This window comes from Acinonyx jubatus, chromosome B2, assembly GCF_027475565.1.
Source record: "Acinonyx jubatus isolate Ajub_Pintada_27869175 chromosome B2, VMU_Ajub_asm_v1.0, whole genome shotgun sequence".
NCBI classification, from domain to species: domain Eukaryota; kingdom Metazoa; phylum Chordata; class Mammalia; order Carnivora; family Felidae; genus Acinonyx; species Acinonyx jubatus.
Genome location: NC_069385.1, coordinates 94,553,365 through 94,575,941, shown reverse-complemented (window position 1 = coordinate 94,575,941; position 22,577 = coordinate 94,553,365). Strand labels below are relative to the sequence as shown.

The 22,577-nt window shown below is 36.8% G+C and overlaps 1 protein-coding gene across 13 annotated transcripts in view; it reads right to left on the bottom strand.

Annotated features, from left to right (window-relative positions):
- KHDRBS2 (KH RNA binding domain containing, signal transduction associated 2) overlaps positions 1-22,577 on the bottom strand; it is a 624,340-nt gene that overhangs the window by 219,878 nt on the left and 381,885 nt on the right. For all 13 annotated transcript variants that reach the window (XR_008298548.1, XR_008298549.1, XR_008298546.1 and 10 more), the window contains exon 6: positions 17,178-17,376. Coding sequence is in view for 4 of the 13 variants with exons in the window: in XM_053222622.1 (XP_053078597.1) it covers positions 17,178-17,376 (199 nt within the window). In the remaining 9 variants the exon portion in view is untranslated. The remainder of the gene's footprint in view (positions 1-17,177; positions 17,377-22,577) is intronic.

Sequence of the window (22,577 nt, the reverse complement as noted above, 5' to 3'; positions counted from 1 at the left end):
GTAGGGTTTATAAATAAAGCAGGATGTCAAGCTTGTCCATAAAAATCAAGTTCTAGGGTAAACAAGAACACCTTATAAAATATGCATGTTACACGTGCCAAAAAATGAAGTCCTTCCTATCGGTTTTACTCAGACTCTATCCACTCTTGCCTGAAGGTGGCACTCTTCATAAATTGTACAATTCATACTTTGTTAGGATTGAGGCAGGTGTAACTCTAAGAAATGAGTTGCAATTACATGAGTTGTAACCACCTGTCCTTCACAGACCAGAGGGAGCCTTGAACAAGGAACTTCCCACATTTACATACAGGGTTACATCCACCCTTCTATTGAGTTGTGTCATGACTGTAACATATGTCACTAAAATCAAGCTGCCAATGAGTATCAAGGACAAATATGACTTTTCACCTTCTTTTATCAACTTGATAATTACTCTCCATGCCCATAATGTTTGATTTTATATCACTTTATTTCTGAAGTCAAACTAGCATATTGGTTATGACTCTGCAAATTTAAAATTATCCCTTTCTTGTATTTATTAGATTATCATATTCTTTTTTTTTTTTTTTTTTGTCATTTGCTGCTTGGGTTCTGATTTTTCTTGCTGATTCTCTGTGATGTTGAAGCAATCTTAAAAGACTCCGGTTTGTTCTCGTCAGATTTAAGAAAAATGCCAGAGAGCAAGCATTATTTATTTATTTGTTTGTATTTGTAGAGTATCCTAGAGCTGGAGTAGTTGACAAATAAATGACCAACTTGAAAGATTGGGTTTTGTAACCTGTTCCAATTTCTCACTTTATGGCCTCCTAACCATTACCTTGAAATTCAGTTGTTCCCTCTCTGCCTTACTGATTGCTGAAGTCTCTAAGTGGCCTTAATGTCAAATCTAAGGTGCTAAATTTTATAACAAGATCAATTTTCACAACATTTTTACTGCCAAATACATTTTTTAAAGGATGCATTAAACTTGAGTCTGTCTGAAGCACGATGGCTAACAGGTTCTTTCAGAAGAAAACAAGTAGTATACTTGTGTGAATATTTATCTGCCAGCAGCTTACAATACTAGATTATTACAAATGGTGGGGACATAGCACTACCAGTGAGGTGACACAGGAGAATTTATCATCAGAAGTATGTAGCTATATAGAATATTGGTATTACTGTACCTACATTCTTCTAAAAATTATGAGGATCCAAGCTCATTTATCATTTAGCAAGACACTCACCTGCACGGTGCCTCCATCACCCAGCCTTCAGAAGCTCTGCTGAAAATGAGATTTTTTTTCCTTAATGGTATTCAGCTGTTTTAGCAAGCAATTTGGCAGTGTGCTACATCACATATGTATCTTTAAATTAAAAGGGCGGGAGGGGCTGGAGATGAAAATAATTCTATGCAAACCACCATCTCTGGCAGTTAGTGATGGAGTGAATTTGATATGGTTTTATGTAATGTTTTAGCCCTCCTCTTTGACATGCAGCTCCTATGAGAAAAGGAGAGGCCTTAGATAATTCACATAAGCTAAAATTCCAGGGTCTTTTTTTTTTGCCGTCATTGCAGAAATATGTTCCTTGTAAATTTGATTCTGATATCTGTCATGAGATAAATACAAAATACAGTGGGTGCTACACGTTAGGCCAGGGGTTGGCAAATTATGGCCCCTGGACTAAAAATGGCCCTGTCACCCGTTTTTTCCCGAATAAAGCTTCACTGGAACATTGTCACTTCCATTCATTTGCATATTGTGTATGGCACATTTGTGCTACAATGGCAAAGTCGCATAGTTGTGACACAGACTGTATTTCCCGCAAAGCCAAAAATGTTCACTCCAGGTCCTCTGCAGGAAAGGTCTGCTGGCTGACTTCTGCACTGGACTAGCAGTGTCATGTACTCTCTAGAAGTCTTGATTCCAGCCTGTCTGAATGACCAGGAGGAATGGGACAGAAGGCAAGAAACCAGAAGAGATAGAAATGACCAGAAAACATATTGGGAGAATGACAATTCCACTATTCCTATAGAGCATCTTCTAAACACTCTCCTAGGAGTGCAAATAGAAAATTCAATGGAGGCTATATGGAAGAGGAAGAGAATCTTTCTGGTAATTGGAAAGCCCTGGTTTTTCTTCCCTCTGTCTCACCTGCAATGCATTTGGGCTTCGTGCCTCCCTCTTCAGACTCAGCCCCCGGTTAGCTCCCTCAGGGCCTAACAGCTCTTCCAGACCCTACACTGCTCCCTTGACGGGCTGCTGAGGTCCTGCAAACAGATCTCAGTAACTTCTGAGATCATAAATATAAAACTACCAAGGAAAACAAAACAAAACACTTGTTCCTCACTATTATATAACTGGAACAAGGGCTAAAATTGCCTTTGACAGATGGATGCTTCTAAAAAAAATAGTGTAAAACCCCTTTGTTATGATATTATGTTTAAAACATCTCTTTAGAAAGTGGTTCAAGCATTTGGCTGAAAAAATCCACAGTCATGATATGACTACATTATATTATTTTATTTTTGGTAAAAAAATAAGTATCATTTTTCTCTTCCAAATCTTTTAAAATCTCATTTAAAGACTGTGGATTTCATAAACAATTGTCTAAAATGTTTCCTAACTGATGCTCTTATCATGACATAGATACGCCGGAAAACATTTGTAGGAAAAAGATGTGTGATTAAGAAAATAATGTTGAGAGGGTGGGGGAAATGAGGAGATATTGGTCAAAGGGTACAAAGTCCCGCCTATAAGACAAACAAGATCTGGGGATCTAATGTACAGCATGTTGACTATAATTAATAATACTTACTATATACTTGAAAGTTGAGAGTAGATTTTAAATGTTACCGTTACACACACAAAACAAATGCAATTATGTGAGAGGATAAAAGTGTTAACTAGCCTTAGTATAAACATTCTGTAATGTCCAATTAATATTTAAGCCAAAAATAAATAGTATTGGATAATTTTCTATTTTTTAATTACCTGAAGTCTTTTGCACAATGATCAGAATTCTGGAATTACTTGGTTTAATTAATTTACTACATCTTCCATAATGCCTCCCATATTGTCCCCTCTTAGCAACTGCACTCCTACAGATATTATTACATAGGCTTTCGATGGTGTTTCCTGTCTTCGGTGTCTACTTCCCTCAGTCCCTGCTGATGTGCACAGTTACATTCATTCTTGGATGTCTCGGTAGCATTCAGCCAGTTCTCACTAACCATCACCTTACAATTAAATTCTCTTCGAGGCATTTTTTTCCACAACTCATTTTATCACTTTGCCCCAACTCATCTTTCAAGCCCCCTCCTCCACCAAGTCCTTGTTTTTATTTGTTCATTTTAGACCAGGAAGATTTACTAGGTGGTTCCTTGAAATACCCCACTCATTTTTTTCTACTGGTATCATTTGCAACTAAGTATCCAAATGATATTTTTGCTAAGCTTCCCTATAGACACCAGAGCAGGGTAGACTGGAGCCAGGTTGTTTGGTTGGAAATCCCAGCTCCTGCAGCTCATTACCTGGATAATGTTGGCTCAGCTACTAAATCTTTCCCTGCACTTCTCCCTACATATAATCCTTCCTATCTAAGAAAGTAATAGCACTTTTTTTCACAGAAGTGCCAGGAAGGTAACTTGAGTCTATGTGTAGCACCTAGGCAAACACCTGCCATCTGTTAAGTACTGTACTGTTATAGCTTGGAGACTATGGGCAATGCCCTTGCAATCTTACTTATATATATACTAGCTCTGCCACTCGGTGGCTAGCTAATTTTGGGCATACTGCTTAGCCTCTTTCAATCTCAGTTTCTTCAACTGTAAAATGGACATAATACCAACATAATAATGTGGTAAAAATTAGATGTTGAAGGTGAATAACTTTGCATGGTGTCTGGCTCAAAGTAAGTACTTAATTATATTAGTTGTTTCCATTATCAATATCATTATGATTATAATAATTATTATTATCATTGTTGGATTTCCTGGCTACTTTTAATATTCTAGACTTCCAAAGAACTTCAGTATGTGTGTAACTGCTTCAGTCTTTTCTATCCTGACTACCATAAAGTTGAAGCTTATTGGTTGCTTTTCCTGTAAATGCCTATATTTGCACTGTACCAAATAGCATTATAACTGATTAGTTCTTCGACCTGAGTGGAAGCAAAGCAAATACAAAATATTACAGATAGGTTTAGTTTAACGGAACTTCCAGCAGGTGTCATAACTACTTTATACTGGTTGAGAGGTAGGTCAGGAGAGTATCAGTATATATCTAACAATGAAGTCTTGAGTCTTCCCTCACAAAGTATACTCTGCCCTGAACCTGTAAGCTTTGTTTTTTGTGCAAGTGTGTTACCTGTTGCCCTTTTAAAGCCAACAAGGTATTAGCTTTGAAGACAGATCTGTCTGGCTCTTGTATCAGACAGGTGACTGGCAGATTTATCTATTTCTTTGACCCCAAAATTCCTAAATGGAAAAACAAGAATTATACCTCTTACTTTTCATTATTGTTGTGAGATTATGTATGTAAAAGCCCTAACGTACAATAGACACGCATTAAAAATGACCACCATTTTCATCCATCATGCCTCTTCCTACAGAAATTAATATCATATAGAATGGGCATTCAATAAATATTAGGTAAAACTTAATCAAATAGCACAATATTTTAATATTTTCAGAATATATATGAATTTAGTATATTAAGAATTATAGAATTATATTATAATATAGTAAGAATGTATTTAATAGATATTAAAGTTGCTGTTAATTATTGGCTATATAAATTTAAGATTTTTCTCTCTTGCTTTTAGATTTATTTTGTGTTTATTCTTGGCAAAACCTCATTTGAAAATGAAACTCAGTTAACAATAAGCTTGTAAAATTACTGCTCTTCATCTTCTCATAATATCATGTATGTAAAATTAAGAAGTTGAAATTTTAGATTTTAGGTAATGGGAAGAGATAGATGGATATTTCCTAACAAAGGAGTGACATGATAAAGTTAGCATTTTCGGAAAACTAATCTGAGTTTAGCATTTGAAACAAAAGCAAAGAAAGACTCAAAAAATGACTTTTTACATTTTTGGGGTTCAACTAAACAGAAGTAGACAAATCAGGAGGAATCCTAACTTGGGAGATGCTGATGAAAGGTTTAGATGCACAGGTGTAGGAAAAGAAGTACTGTTAGAATGGAAATAACTGGAGACTCTCAAACAAATAGGTCAATAGGGAGAGTCAAGGTTTAAGACAGCTTTAGAAATGAAAGCTGAAAATGTGGTGTTATGAGAAAATATGGTGTTATATTAAGCCTTGTAAGGAGCTTAGAATAGAAAAAAGGGGAATATGGCTGGATGAAACCTGTTATTTTGGAAGAAATTTTAATGGAGATTACTTTCTGGGAGGAAGAAGATTTGGTAGATTTATTTGGGCTGGTTATTTGCTGCCTAAATTACAAATGAAAACTATCACATTCTGTTGTCTAAATTTTAAGACTATATTTTCTTATGTAAAAGAAAACCTTAAATGTGATCTATATAGGAGATTTTTTTTGTTTCATTACATTTGGAGCTTTATGTGTATAATTCCACTCTGTAGTTTATTGCTTAATATGTTTTAACTTACATTTGGAATGTAGAATGGAATAGATATGTTTGGTAAAAATCTGGTTTCAAACACAGGAATCTGTTCCGGCTTAATGACCAAGTACTTTTTACCTACTAAATCCATAGAGATATCTCCTCAAACCTTTTCCTACCTCATAGGTATGTTTTCTACATGACAGTAAACTACACTCCTGTCTTCACAACTGTAACTCTGTACTGTCGGGTAGAGTTTTACAAAGAAGTAAGAGAGAACATGAGAAATGCATATTCTTACATTTCTATAAATCCTTTTTTTAACAAGAAAATATTTTGATAAGTAAAGGAAAACTGGAATTCCCCTTTTGTTTATGTTTGCTTTTGGTTTATTTGTCAGTCACTAAAAAACATAAAATACAGACGATATGTACCTGTGTGTGCTTGCCTACCCACACACACGTGTTGTGTGTGACTTCTAGAAGGCTTTCAGGTTCCTGATAAGGGAAGACACAGTCAAAGGAGAAATTTGGGCCCCATAAACTTCACTGGTAAATCTGCTTAGCATGAGGACTCAAACATTTTCTTACGTTATCCTCTCGATCTATTCCTTGTAAATTTTAGAAAAGTTTAAAGCTCAACATGGGTGCTGATGATTAGTCTAGTTAACTGGAAGATACATAAGCAAGTGCATTTGTGATTTTCTTGCTCTTTTTGTAATGTCTGTTAGAAAAAGCACTGCAAGAAAAGTCATGAAACCTGTGACTGGCATTACCAGGTGTGTAACTTTAGTTCAGTCATTCATTTTCTGGACCTTAATTTCTTTGACGTAAACTAAAGTAGTGGACTAGATAAGACTCTGTGACATCCAAAAGCGCATGGTGGCTTTTTGCATTCAGAGGACTCTATGTATACGATGAAGTAAAGTGGGTGAGGTAAATTAGATTATGTCCCATTCTCTCTAAAGATGTGGGACACATTGTCCAGGAAAGAGACAGTGATGAATTTCAGCATGATGACAGGCAGAGCACTGGGAATTCTGAAGTCGCAAGTGCCATCAGCTGTAACTGTGATCGGAAGAGGTTTTGGTGCAGTGCAACCATCTGGCTTGGACAAATGCCCCAATGGCTTGGCTAAGGAATCCTAATCTCTAAGCTTAGTTGACTTAATTTGCCTATTTGTGAAAATCTGTTACATTGTATTTCTACTAGAATTTCACCAACGTGGAAGTGGTACAACATTTAACAGCCAGAACGACTCGGGCCCCAACCAATCAGATCTGAGGTTTGACCAAGCAGAATGGACACCAGCTGGTGCTCTGTACCGATGCAGACCAGATGAATATATCAGTGGTGGGTTCCAGTGACTCTTCTGGCTAGTTATTTATTATTCTGAAAATGCATAAATTCCAGGTACATTATTTAATAAAAAAGACTGCCATGTAACAGAAATTATAACATGGGCTGAAATTACAGCAAAGGACATTGGCTTTTATTTTCATGTAGTTGCATCTAGTAGTGTTACAAGGGGAAGAACAATAAGAACATTAAAAGCAAAATCTCTTTCACTCCCTATGACACACAACCCCCATGACTCATATCAAATGAGTTTGTTGTTTTAATTATTTTCTTACATCAAGAATAGAAGACACACAGGGAAGATTTTGGACTTATTTGTGGAGGTTGAGAAGAAAGGAAAGATCGCCTGAAAGAACAAATTGCTCATCCTCTGCACCCTCAGCTTTCACTCCAGCCCTCATACCAGCTGTATCCACAGCTCTCCAGCTCCATTAGTATCCATGACAGTGTAAAATAGAGAACAAATTACCTTACATGGATGTTTATAGGTCAGAGGTTCTAAGAAGGGCTGTAGTTACATGAAGGAATATGGAAAAAAATTAAAAGCCCATTAGTGGTATATTCTCTATTTGTTTCTAAGAAATATAAGACAGAAATAATCCACAACATAGTTTCATATAAAGGGAAAGTAAAGTTTCTCATCTCCAAAAAGGAAGAGAAATTGTCTTAATTCAAATGTTGAGATTACTAAAAGTTATTGCAAAGAACATCTGTAGTTTCCCCAGTAGAAGCCTTTAACTCATAAGATACCACAGAAAATAATCACAAAGATATGTGACTGATGGCAAGATTTAGCAGCCACTGTTTTCACCTAAAAGGGGAATCCATAATGAAAGAGGGCCAGAATATGGACAAGGACTCAATCCTATTTAAGCATTCCTATTTGGTTTTCTGCAAAAGCCACTGGCAATCAAGGCACGTTGTATTTAACCAAGTTTTGTTTGCCAGAGAATGTTAAGGGTGGTGTTGGCAAAACACATAGAATATTGCTTTGTGACCAGCAAAAGAAAAATGACTTTAGGATTCTGAGGTCTGATTTGTCACTTTCTTTAGGGTCTTAAATTTTTAGTGGGGATATCGTAATCAAAATCATAATGAACTCAGAAGAAAAAAAATGATATACCCAGCACTGCCTTTTAAGAACATATCTATAGAAATTAGGGCTCAATTCACTTTTACTACTGATCCTTAGACCACGTGTATGGAGCAAAGATAGAAAATAATATGACCTAAAATACACTAATAATTTTAAAAACAAAAAATGGTGGAACTGAAGGAGGAAGTGGCAGTTTGGGGGCATTTTTGCCACTGCTCTCCCTCCCTGTATCTATACCAGACACTGTAAAAGGAACACAACAACAGAGCCTAAAGGAAACTTTAAATACTTTATAATGTTTTCCATCAGCTAACAGTCATCTCAAAAAGGGACAGAGAGGAAACACTATGTTTTTTCCTTGTAAGTGTTACAAAAGACATTAATCATCATGGTAATTATAAGGTAGAGGTTTGGATACAATTCTATGTTGTGGCCACTAAAAGAATCTGCATCTGTTCTAAAATGACTTAAAACCTAAAACATAATGCTAGAAGAAGGATGGTTTATTCAAGCTTCAACTTTAGATGAAAACTGCACACAATTTAAAAAGATGCTACCTTATATTTTGGGGAAATAATTTAATATTTTAATAATCCTTAAAAAACACTACCTATCTATGGGGATTTAAAGCACTGCAGTATTATGCCTATCCGATAGTTTCAAAAAATATTTCATTAAGTTCACATGTTTTGTTTAATTTAAATATTGGTTACATTTCAAAAAACAAAATCCTACAATGCATTCTGGTAAATTAGTCTCTACTAAGGGGAGACTAGAGCATGAAAATCAAACAAGAATGTTTAATGGAATACAAATATCCAATCTAGAAACTCTAATAAAAATCTCCCTTCATTGGGTGAAGGCTCTTGACTATTACACAGAAAATCACCACATGTGGCTCCCCTCGAAATGCATTATAGATCAGGCTCATAATCTTTCCTTCCACAAAAATGGCACAAGAATTGATTTCAATTATCATTTAATACTTATTTCCCTCTCCTGTCAAAAAATGTTCCATACACATGAAATTGAAGGTTGGCAGCCTGAACTCATTTATGGAAATTTTAAGGACTATTGATTTACCAGTGAATTTTCTAGTTCTCTCATTGTTACTGAAAGGATGCCTCAGAGTTGTAATCAGTTGATAGGATGAGCTTTAATGCTGATAGGCTTAGTTAAGACTGATGAAGGGAAAAGCTTTTCAAAAATTTGTCAAAATGAATTTTATAAATTTGGTTAACATGATTGATTATACATGGCCAAATTTCTCAGGTAGCATTGAACTGATATTTTCTCTTCCTCTGTTGTGCCCCCATGCACCATTTTGATATCTGGATATTAACTGTTGGAAAAGATTCGAGTTAATTTAAAAATTAATTGGATCTATGTCTTTGGAAGCAGGAAACTATTTTGTGTACCTGAGGGTTTTGTTTTCATTTGTTTGTTTGTTTGTTTTTTTTATGTTACACCAACATATAAGCCATAAGAGAGTGTTTACTTAAGCAAATATTTATGTTGACAGTATGTTTTCTGATGGACACTTCTGGAAGTTGTGTGTCTTCAGCTGCACATTTAATTCTTCCACACAACCTTTGTGAAAAGGATAGCATCTCCACAAGGAATAGCATACTTATCAACAGCAGCAACATGGCTGTAGCTGAGCATAGCAGAACAGACTTTCAGTACTGGAAATAAACTCTGGTTACAAGGTCAGGTTTTTTCTTTAAACAGTACCCCACCCCACTGTACCAGCCCTATATATACCATCCATTTTCCTATAAATATTGCCATTGTTTTCTTCTATGGGGGACAGACTAAGAGTTTGTGGGTCCTGGGGCATCTGGGTGGCTCAGTCAATTAAGTGTCCAACTTCGGCTCAGGTCGTGATCTCACGGTTTGTGATTTCGAGCCCCGTGTTGGGCACTGTGCTGACAGCTTGGAGCCTGGAGCCTGCTTTATTTAGATCCTCTGTCTCCCTCTTGCTCTCTGCCTCTCCCTGACTCTCTCGCTCTCTCTCTCTCACTCTCTGTCTCTCAAAAATAAACATTAAAAAAAATTTTTAAAGGAGCTTGCGGGTCCTGAAGATATACAATTTTGCATCTATCTTTAAGAAAAAGGTTACAAAATTATGTATATTAGGCATGAAAGTGAATATTTATTTTGAATGAGAAAAGCAATCATGGCTAAATTGCAACATTAAAAAAATTTTTTTAATGTTTTACTTATTTTTGAGACAGAGAGAGACAGAGCATGAACGGGGAGGGACAGAGAGAGAGAGGGAGACACAGAATCGGAAACAGGCTCCAGGCTCCGAGCCATCAGCCCAGAGCCTGACGCGGGGCTCAAACTCACGGACCGCGAGATCGTGACCTGAGCTGAAGTCGGACGCTTAACCGATTGAGCCACCCAGGCGCCCCTAAATTGCAAAATTTTAAAAACTGAAAATACAAACATGACAAGCTCCAGACAACAATACAGTATTTTCATTCACTAGTTGCCTAATATACACCTAGATTATTTTTCTTATTTTTTGAAGGCATAATTTTTGATCACCTCTAATATGACAATGACTTTATAATATTTTCTATAGAGAGGAAAGGAAACTGTTTTGATTTTTTCTTCCTCCAGCATGGTTGATAGAAAAACACTTATTATTATTGGTAGTTTTGAAAGTTTATCTCAGTTTTACAACTCATTACTGGTTACATTATAGACTGTGAGGATTACTGTCAAATTTGGGGAAGGCTCTATCACGTTTCTTTCATATCTATTATGTTCTGAATAATGTGGAAAGTTCTCAACAGAACATTTCTGGCCCCCATACAATTCAAACTTGTTTTTCCACCACTAACCAAATATTTCCAGCACTAGTGCCTGAGTTCCCAATTTAAGTAAGTCAGATCTGTGTCCATGAACACTTGTGTCATGACACCAGACAAGATGGGAAGAATATTTCTGGAATTATTCTATAATAGAACATCAGCAATACGTGATCATGCAAATAAAAATATCCTATTAAACTCGAGATGAATGAACTCCACTAAGCACAATTTCACAAACAAACTTGTCCTCTGGTATCACCTTACCCAAGGGGAAGTGTGACAGGTGGGGAATTGATCTCAACTGATAGCAGGTGAAAGACCTTACCTCTGCAACTCAGAGACATGGCCCCGTGAGGACATTTGTAAGCCTTGGAAAGGACCTTGTTTAGCTTCAAGCTCAATTCTTCACTGCCCACTCCTCCCCATTATAGCCCTCCCTCCTATCTCAATCTTGCCCCTCATACAAGCGTACCTTTGAGCCCTGACTGGCTTTTCCTATTCCTCTCACATTCACTTGTCACAAACCCTATTATTTCCATTTTCAGTGTTATATTTGGCCTTGATACTTTTAATCCCGTTCCTGTGCTTCCATAATTCAAGGCCACATCTCAGGAAGTCTCACTGCAGTTGATTCCCTAAATCATCTCTCCTTTCTTCACTCTGTTCTCCAATCCACCCTAATAATTGAGAATTATAAAACTGCAAATTATGAACAATTGAGGATCATAAAATTCCCCCAAATCTTTGTTTAATCTCCTGCTGAAAAACAGTCAGGTGGTTGTTAATGACAGTCAGTAAAGTTAGAACCTCAGCCTTTAAGGTCATCTGTAAACCTTTAAGGTAATCTGTAATCCTATATTATGTTCACTGCTATCTTAAATGAATCCTATTTCCCCAAATTGTTCTCCTAGCTTCTTACAATTTCCTTTGAAAGGTCCCTCTTCTTGGCCTTCCCCCTTAGCATTCCTTTTTGCAGGGAGCTTCCTACCCCCTCTCTCTACTTTTCAAAGTTATACTTACTTTTCTTGGTTTGCTCTTGCTGTCTTCCTTGCCTTCTTAGAGGTTTTCTAAAACACCCGTTGCCATGGTGATAATTCTCTTTACTGGAAGCAGGTGTAGTCTCTATTTGACACTTAAAATATGCTGTGTTTTACTTTCATTCATTTAATATTTATATAAAATATGTATATGTACGTGAGTGTGCATAGATATAACATCTTTCCAACAATATCATAAATAGGTTCAATTCAATTGCTAATACTCAGCACTTAGAACTGCAAAGATAAAGTAAATGTAAGAAACTCTCTCAGCCTTTAGGATGTTTAAGTTATGGGCGAGAAGATAAGAGCAAAACTTACTTCTAATAGAAGGTAGAGTAAGATAAGAGTCTAAAGCAATTACATATTCTATGTTAATTGTTAGACTAATTCTTTGTCTCTCCCACTAGATGGCATGCTTTTTGAGAGCAGAGGTAGTGTCTCTTTAACCACAGTTTGTGTATGTCCATCACCTAGCTTCTGGAGGTACTGAGTTCTCCATAGTTGGAGGTGTTCCTGTAGAGGCTGGTAGACGTCCTAAATATTGCTGAGGGGATTCAAGCCCGGACTAGTGGTCTGGATGGGAGGTGTGAAGAACAAATGGTCTGTATACGTGCATGTGAGTTCTCTGTGAAGCAAGTACTATGTAGGATATCTTATGATGACAAAGATACAGAGGTTTGGAGACAGAAAATTGAATGCAAGTCTTAATTCCTCACCTACTAAAATCACTCATCGATAACTGGTTGTTGTGTTATCATGAAATTAAGTTAATTAAAATAGTGACTGGAACCTAGTAGGCATTCAAAAGTTTATGTTTCGGTTTACTCGCTCTTAACATATTACCCACTGATAAAGATGATCAACTTCATATTTTGTTATGTGGGAGATTTTTTGAACTCTACTTTTCAATTCTGCAAATCTATTTTGATCATGATGATGGATCTGTAAAATTTAAATGTACTTCTTAGTAGAAGGTCAGCGCAAAGAAACTTTAAAATATTTAAAGTCTGGATTAGGATGTATAACAATTAAACCAAAATTCACATTTTTTTTAGACTCTGCTAACACTAATGATGGTTTTAAACAGCAATCTCATTTACTGTAAGCTGTTGCTTGTCAGGCAGGCTGCAAGGAGTGGATTTGATTACCTATATCCATTCTGTGTGGTCAGAAATGTAATGCTGGGACCCAGCAGGGAAGAAAGAGAAGTCTGAGGAGTGAATTGGCTCACAGTGTCATTTATAATAAAGGGAACCTTTTCTAGAAATTTTATCTGAAAGTTAAGAACTCCTTTGAGATTTTCACCATCAACTCAGCATGGTGCTATTATTTTGTTACGGAAACACTTAAACTTTTGTTTTTCTTACCCCTTACAGAGGAATCAATAGTTTAAAATTAGAGCAGAGAATAGCAGCTCTTGAGTGTTAATCTGAGCTTGGTCTGAGACTTCAGAGATGCTGACAGCAGCTTATCAGCCATGTATTAAACTCTGTACATAATCATTGAATTGTTTACAGGGGAAAAATTAAAATATGACATATGACAGCTTTTTATAAAACATGGCATAAAAGGGCATTTAAAGAACAGTTATCTACTTTTGCCTGTTATCAAGAGAATGTTATCATAGATATATTTTGGGAAATCTGCCAAGTTCAAAATGTATTCTCCTTCTCTGGTAACTAGTGTCTCCCCACATTATCCTTGGGGCTGGGCCCCCAAAAACCATGCTCATATTGTGTGAACTTGACCCTTACTCTTCCCTTGCACTGCTGATTGGTAAGTAGTAGATCCCAGACTTAACATCCAGAAACTGTCCCTAGTCATGGCTGACTGACTAGTGTTGGACACCTGACAAGCCTGGGTGAGTATGACTCCCTCACCTGGGGATCTAGACTGGGACTGAGAGACAGACAGCCAGTCAGTGTCTGTAGGTGACGAGAACTGGACACAAATGTGGCAGCCCTGGGGTGGACATACGTTGATCAAGAGAAGCCAAAAATCCAGTAGATTGTAGACTAAAGTGAATGGAAACATATATGCAGAGAACAGAGATGAGATAGGAAAAGAGATTCTTGACAATTTTCTAGTTCCTCGTTCTAGAACTTTCTTAAGGCCTGATAGTATTGCTATTACTGGACTTCATGACTCTCTATTCATATAACACCCCGCCCCCCATCTCTGCTGTGGATTTTTAGTTCATTCACTTAACAAGTACTTATTTCATACATACTATGTCTCAGGAAAGAGATAGCAGAATCAAGACGGGGCTCTGTGTTTTCTGATCTGTGGGCTTGTTTACAGGGTAGAATGTATTTTTCTGTTTCCAATTTTGCACGTTTAAGATTGTCTAAAATTTTCAATATTGACACCTCCTATTGTATAAAAGATACTTTAGATGAGCACAATTCCCCTTTCTAGTAGAAAGGAAAACCCAAGTTGACAGGAAATCCAAGCCTCAGTGTTTATAAATTGCACAGCTAGTGACATGACAAGAATGCAAACCTCCGGCTGCTGCTGTATGTTTCAAAAGTCAGGTCCTGTCCCCCCAGCAACACAGCTGACTTTCCCGCAGGCCAGACTTTCCGCTTCCCTCCCCAGTACTCCTCATCTCAATAAAGGACATCTGGATTTAACCCACTTGCTCAGCTCAAGGTTCAGTTTAACCTGCACTTCACAGAAACGTTGCAAAAATTCCTTTTACTTTCTTTTCTCACACATTACATCTATTTTATCATCCAAAACCTAACAGATCATTTTCCCAGTGCTCTCACACTCTGATCTCTCTTCTCATCCCCTCCAAGCCATCATTTTGCCAGTGGAGGATACTGCAATGAGTCACTCAGCAGTCTCTGTTTCTATGACTGGCCCACTCCTACCCCATATTCTGTTTTCCATGATGTCAACAGAGGCTCTTAAAACATAAATCTGATCATGGCACTGTCCTGCCCAGAATTCCAAAAGCCTCATCTACTTGACCTCATCTACGACCTCTGCCTCACACATTCTGCTCCAGCTTTAATGTTCTGTTTGCTGCTAGCCCCCCAAATGTTCCAGGCAGGTCCCATTTCAGGGCACTTGTGCTTACTGTTTCCTTTACCAGGGATGCCCTTTATGGAGGCAGCCTCTCAGCCTGGACCCTTGCTCCATTAGGCATTTGTTCAAGTCTTTATGGCAGAGAGACCTTCCATAACAGCCCATGCTACTGTAGTGTCCTCCATCCACCTCTCTCCAGAGCACTTATCTCTACCTGGCACTACTTCATTCATTTGTTGATATATGTGTGTTTTCTGTCTCCCCTCACTAAAACGCAAACTTTATGAAAGCAGATATTTGGTCTGTTTTGTTCACAGCTACATCTCCAGGACCTTGAGAACAGTGCCTGAAATAAGACTGAGGCTCAGTAAATGATTGAGTGAATGAATAAAAGGGACTGGATACCTTAGAATCTAAATAAAAAATTCAGATAGTATGGCTTTACATATTTTCTTTTACTTACTCTAAAAACCACCCTCTCCTATTCAGTATATAACCCTTTCACTCATGTTTCTATAAACTCTTCATGCTTTTGTAGCTTAATCTTATTTGGCCTGCATTCCAGTGATCTATCCAACTATAAACTGGAAGGCATGTGAAAGGCTACCGGGTGTTAGTAGCTACACAAAAGCTTACAATGTTTTGCCAGTCTTCTTCTCTTTCACAGTGCCCTCCATGCCCTGTAACTTCTCTGATTAATAACAATGTTGACCACTACGACCTGAAAAGGTTTTCTCTCTCTTTTAATTTTTGAAATAGAGATCTGACTGCTTAAGCTTCTGTTTGGAAGACACAAGTACCATGGTAACAAAACAATGCACATAAAAATGGCAGAGATAGAAGGTTTCTGAGAGGTTTAAAAAAATTCCATCATCCCATTGTGGATTTTTAATTCATTCATTTAACAAGTACTTATTTCATACATATTCATACTTATTTCATACTTATTTCTCAGGAAAGAGATGGCAAAATCAAGACCTGGCTCTGTGTTTCCTAATTTGTGGTCATATTTACAGGGTAGAATATATTTTGTTTCCAATTTTGTAATTTTCAGATTAAGTTTTTCAATATTGATGCCTGATATTGATATCTAACTTTTTTGGTATCAAAAGATACTTTAGATGAACACATTTCTCCTTTGCCAGTAGAAATGGATTTCTAAACATAACTTTTCTTCCCTCTTGCAAATATTAGTCAATGTTTCATACTAAGCAGTAAAGTCATTCCTAAACACTAACATGCTCTCAGCACTAATACATTCTTAGTGATACCTATCAATCATGTTCACTATATTTTGGATTAAGTTTTACTTGGGTATTAACCACTTCATTGAACATTTATGTGTTTTGAGTGCCCCACATGTGACAGTAACTGTCCTTGAAGAGTTTATGCTTAATAAGTAACCATTTACAGAGGACATTTAAGAAGACAGCATGTGTGTGGGTGGCTGGATAAAATAATACCCTAGACCAGGGATGAGCATGCTGGAAAGGTTAAAGACAAAATGAATCTGTTTCATAAGATGACGATTGGCTTGTATCAATTCACTTTAACATTTACAGTGGATTTACTATGGTTACACAAGTGAATAGGAAACTGTGCCTTTTTATAATTTTCACAGTATTCTAGTTACAGGGACTAGAATACAATGTGACCAGTGGAATATTAACAACCTGGATGAAAGATCAAAGGGTGTATCAAGTGACAGAGTGCTTGGGAAGCGAGGGGACTGCTTACAGACACTACATGTCTTCTGTTCATTCTATATTTTTTGAATTCTTCATATCTGCCAATTCCATATGTTTCATATGGTGAAAGACAGAGCAAGGATATTTAAGTGAAAGACAAACCACATGGTCTTACATTATTACCACAGTTTATAATACAATAATAGTCAAATACTGCCGAGTGAGTTTTATACTAGTCTTTAACATGTTCCAGAAGCTTCTGAATATTCAGACATTTTACATTATATTCATAATTATTTCCCTTTTGAGATTGATCTTCTAAAGATAGGAAAATTCTTAAAATGCAAGCTACTTAACTGGTACGAATAATCATGGTCCCTGTAAAATAAAAGCTTTTCTCAAAAAAAGCTCTTGTTTAAATGCACTGATTAACTTCTGATGCAAATGACGTTTGCCTTCTGCAGCAAACATCATCTGCTATATTCATGGTATATGAATGTCTTTGAGGGTTAGCTTGTTACCCAATGAATTGAGATCTTCCTAACAATGGGTTTCTCGAGGGTACTTACATATTCTTCATAAGCCTCGTGGGCTGGAGGAGGGGGTGCCCTGTATCCCGGCACTGCCGGTGCTCCGCGGGCTCGTGGAGTAGGGACACCTCTTGCTACAGGAGGCACTGGAAGAGCTCCACGAGTCACAGTAGTCCCTCGAGGGGTGAGGACACCCCGTCCAGGTGGGGGGGGAGGAGGAATGGCGCCCCCACGGCCCCTAGGAGGAACAGGTCATGTACAGATGAGAATCCACTGATGAGAGAGACTGAAACAGATTAAAACAGACTACACTGATGGAAAGAAAACCAAATTTATTTCTGTATGCATGTGTGTGTGTGTGTGTGTGTGTGTGTGTGTGTGTGATTGAGACTCTTGAGGATGTAAAGCATTTGATGTCTATAGTAGAATAAATTTTGTAAATGCTACCTATGACTTACTTATAATGAAAATCGCATCAAATAATTTACTATAGAAAACCAACCAACCAAACAAACAACCAAACACAAACCAACGCACTCTCATTTTATTCCAGATTTGCCAAGGACACCCAAATCAGTGTTTCTGGTAACATGTAAGCATCCTCTGCCTTTTAAAAGTTCACCTTATGCCACTTTGCTTTTACAAAAGACTGACTTTAGCACCTGTTTTCGCTAACTGAAAGATCTCAGAAGGGGATTTCTGCTTTTATGAAAAAGGCGAAAAACAAAAATAGAGTTTAGTATTTGTTTTTTAGCGAGCCATTATAGGGCCAGTGTGCACCCCAAGCAGTGAGAGTGGAGCCACCAAGCTCCTTCCCCTGGTGCTACACTCAGCATCTTACCATCAACCTGCCAGGGCTTTGAACTGTGTGAGCATCTGTGCTTTATCTCCATTTACTTTGTGCATCCATTAGCAAGATGTATCCTAAGGTATCAGAAAAGCCTGAGGTCATTTTTTGAGGGGTCTGAGAGCACTCAAAGCTTTTTCATATAAATTAATGGCAATTGCTTCTTTGCTTTATTCCATTTCAGCTTATGAAATATTTCATAGGAATATTCTACTTTTTTTTTTAATTTTTTTCAACGTTTTTTATTTATTTTTGGGACAGAGAGAGACAGAGCATGAACGGGGGAGGGGCAGAGAGAGAGGGAGACACAGAATCGGAAACAGGCTCCAGGCTCCGAGCCATCAGCCCAGAGCCTGACGCGGGGCTCGAACTCACGGACCGCGAGATCGTGACCTGGCCGAAGTCGGACGCTTAACCGACTGCGCCACCCAGGCGCCCCAGGAATATTCTACTTTTGGATAGCAGGGGAAACCTGTATGGCTCACTGGACCATCTATGAGACTGAGCTGCTAAATGTCAATGTCTCCTCCATGTTGGAGGTTATTGACAGTGAGTGCAACGTTGTAACTTACAACGAAAAAATCTGTGTGCGCTTTCATACTTTAATAAAATGTGGAACTCTAAGCATGGTGATATCATTCTGTTTATTATAGTAGCTTAAGCTTAAGGTCATTGAAATCGGAACTCATTGTCACTGATTTGTCATCATGCATACAACCCCCTGAACTGGTATAGTCATTAATATAATTTATTTTCCTATGGTAACTACGGTATTAGTGAAATACATTAGGATTCTGCAATAAAAGAATAGACTGAATGCTCTGTACTACAGTGCTTGACACAAAAGTAACTTGTATTAAAAGCCTAAGATCAAATGGTTGCAGCCAACTTTTATGGTTTTCCAAGGCCTTTGGAAAGGTTGAGTGTTTGAAGTCTTTGGGCAAAAGCGTGGTTATTTCACTTTTTATTATGTCTGAAAGGCTGGCCTCCAGAAAGCACTGCTTTCAGCAGGAACACTAAAGCTTTAGGAAAAATGGTGATCATTGGGATGTCAACAATCACACTGCTTGGCTGTACCCACAGATGGGGGATGTAGGTTAGGCTTTCTGCTATGAATAGCAGTCAGCTGGCTCTTTCTTGCTTGCAGAAAATGAGCTTTTGTGAGTGAACAGTAAGAATGCTGGTAAAGCTTTTAAACGTTTTAAATAGATTATAGAGCTGATGAATAGAGAAATTATCAGAGAACTTATTGTAAGTCTAATGTATAGAGAATGCTCTCCTAGATTGGGGAAGGTGAAATACAAAAGACCCAGAAGGCCCAGTGCCCACTTCAAACACAACAATAGCTGAGAACACAATATACTATATTATCATCATAATATGAAACACATCTATGAAAAATGATGTAAAGACCAATTTTACCTTCACTGGGCCTCCAAGGGTCTGTTTCCTCAGCAGGGTGAGCATACATCCAGGTTTGCCCAGAATAATTCTGATATACAACTGTTGTCCTTCCTGTTTAGTTTAGCATTTTAACATTCTCAAAAGTGTCCAGGTGTGGGTAGTAAATGATTTTCACAAGTCTTATTTTAATGAATAATCACAAGGAAGGACTGTAACCCCCCGGGTTTAAGGTGGATTTTTTTTTTCTAATGGGTAAAATCAGATCTCTCAATCTGTAACAACTGTTCCTGCTTTAAAATTATATGATGCTCACATCAAATCTAATTTCTCATCCTATTCCTCCGTCAGTTGTGTCCCAGACACAGCCCTAGAAAACCTGTTTCCTGAATCTGACTCATCACCTCCGTACACTATGTTCTTTCCCTGGAATTTTAATCTCATATCTCTTTTCTCCAATTCAGCTGAAGTTTCACATCATCTATTTTAGGATACTGTCCCCGGCTGAGTCTACACTACAGTATTCTTCATTTTTCTGACTTCTCAAAAGTTTTCTGGCCTCAATACTCCACCTCCTGCTCATCCCAGAACTGAATGCAATCTAGTTATTACTTCCCCACTTTGCTGAAAATACTCTTTCTGAGATTACCAGTAACTTTTCACTGCTAACAAATCCACTGGATTCATTTACAGTCCCCATTTCACTGAACTTGTTATATTTATCACTGTGGATTACTATTTGGAAAATGCCCTCTTTGGACCCTTGCATTCTCTAAGGCTAATGACGACTATTACCTGTTTCCTTCCTAACACATGCCATATCCTGGATTATATGCCTTATATCAGAGGTTCCTTAACTTGTCTGCATTTCAGAATTTACCTGAAGACCTTCAAAAAATTCCAAATTCCAGACCACACCCCAGGCCAATTAAATCACAACCTCTAATGGCAGGAAGCCCTCAGTGATTCCAGTATGTAGACCAATTTGGGAACCACTGCCCTATATGTATCATCTAATTCAAAAATCTTGACAAGGTTGTCATGTAGACATTTCTAAGAAACTTTGAAGGTTGAGTAACAAGTCACAGAAAGTACAAGTCACCTGCTCAAGGTCCTACTAGATCCACAGATCTTGGATAATTATAGGAATAACTATAGTCTTTGTTTAACTTGGTCCCTCACCAAATCTTATTTGATGTCATTAATCTCTAACTAAGCTAGATGTCAAAGAGTTATCCTTGTGTGGGCCACTCTTTCTTCCCCAACATCTAATACAGTACTAATTCCTATAAATTCTTATCTCTAATCTAGCCCTGTATCTCTATACAAGGGCTGTGCATTTCTGTCTTGGATAATGGACTTGTCTCCTCACTGGCTTCCTTGCCATAAATCAGGGTCTTTATGTCTGTCTCTCTTTGATTGCTCTACTTCTCTATCACTCACAGTAATGACTGAGCAGTCTTTCTTAGAAACAAATATGATTATTCCTTTCTTCAACAAACTCCATTAGTTCTCTGTATTATTCTCATTAATTAATGAACAAAAGCCTTCAAAATCTGCCCCTAATGTTTTATTTTCCACAGTTTGCTCTCAATATATAGTGATGAAGTGCATCAGAGATGTCAAATATCTTAATTCTTCAAATATGTACTATGAATTATTATATAGATGTAATGCTTTGTTCTCTGGTATGCATAATGATTGGAGGATTAGGTAGTTTTCATAGATACATTTGCTGCAATGTAAATCGTTTTAATTAAACAAATTATTATAGAAGTTTTCAAATACCCCAGGCACCATTCTTTTTTAATATAAATATAACTGAATAACTTAATAAAGTCATAATTTCATAAGTATGTACAAATTAGCATCCATTAACTCATGTTTTCAAGAACTTTCTAATCAATATGATTTTCTGTTTTGTAAAACTGTTTCCTATTTCTTTTTTTTAACTGTAGATACATTCCATCATGTGGTTTGAAATAAAAGACAACAGAGTTCTGGTCCATTTACTTTCATTAATGTTAATACATTAATGATATCAATATTGCACTGAAGTGAGGTTTAAATTCCAACATTAATTTTATCTTTTTTTCCCATAATACATATGTAGTATTAGATTTGTACGATATATATGGGATATTAAAAACCAAAAATGTTCAAGGAAATTTTTCTTCTAACATTTAAAAATCGGGACCACAAAGCACTATTCTTTAATAAATCATTAAAGAGACTAATATGTTAGAATAAAGCTTTACTGAAATTGAAATCTTATAGGGTCCACTCAGATATGCAAATATAATATTACATTAAAGAACTTCAATAAAACAAAATCTAATAATATGAAGATTTTATAATCCTAAAAAGCAGGTTAATGCATTATTTTTAAAAGATGGCCCCAATTTCAAAGAAAAAGAATAGAAAAAAACTTGTCCCCTCTGTAGATTTTCTAAATATTTATTAGTTTACATCATGTAAAACTACAAAATTTGCTATTTTTGGAATCACAAAAGTGACAGCTATGTTATTTAAAGCAGATGATTTAATCAATTTAAGATTACCTGCAATGATGTCATTTCACAACCCATCATGATGAGGTTAGAAATGTACAAGGTTTTATAAATGACTTATTCCATAAAAGTACGTCCACAAAAAAGTATGTCACATTAAATTTTAGCAATGAAAAATGTTCTTTATCAGCATCAGAGAGCTCTTTTTTTCATTTTTAGAGATAAAAATGTAATAATAAGCTCTCACAGATTTTCAGAAGTTTTTCCTTTAGCCAAATGTAAATTTCAGAATTGCCAGAATTTACCTTTAAATAGTTACTGCCTTGATATATTTTTTTTGGAAATTTATCATTTTTAATTTTTTCCCTGATTTACTGTAAAATGGAGGCATTTATGACTTAAATGTTAAAACAGTGTTTTTTTTGACACTGGTGGTCAACAATAATTAGGACATAATTTACTAAATAAATTGAATCAGCAAAGTATCCTAAAATCTCATAAGATGATTTCTATGCAATGTACGAATTAATATTCTAGACCTATGTCTTTTAGAGATTTGAAGGCCAACTATAATCAGGTAAAGAGAATGAATTACACAGTCTGTGCATGAAGGCTATTAGTATTTTGCTTTACCTCTTTGCAAACCAATGCTTTCTGTTGAAAGCTTGACTAATTCAGAAT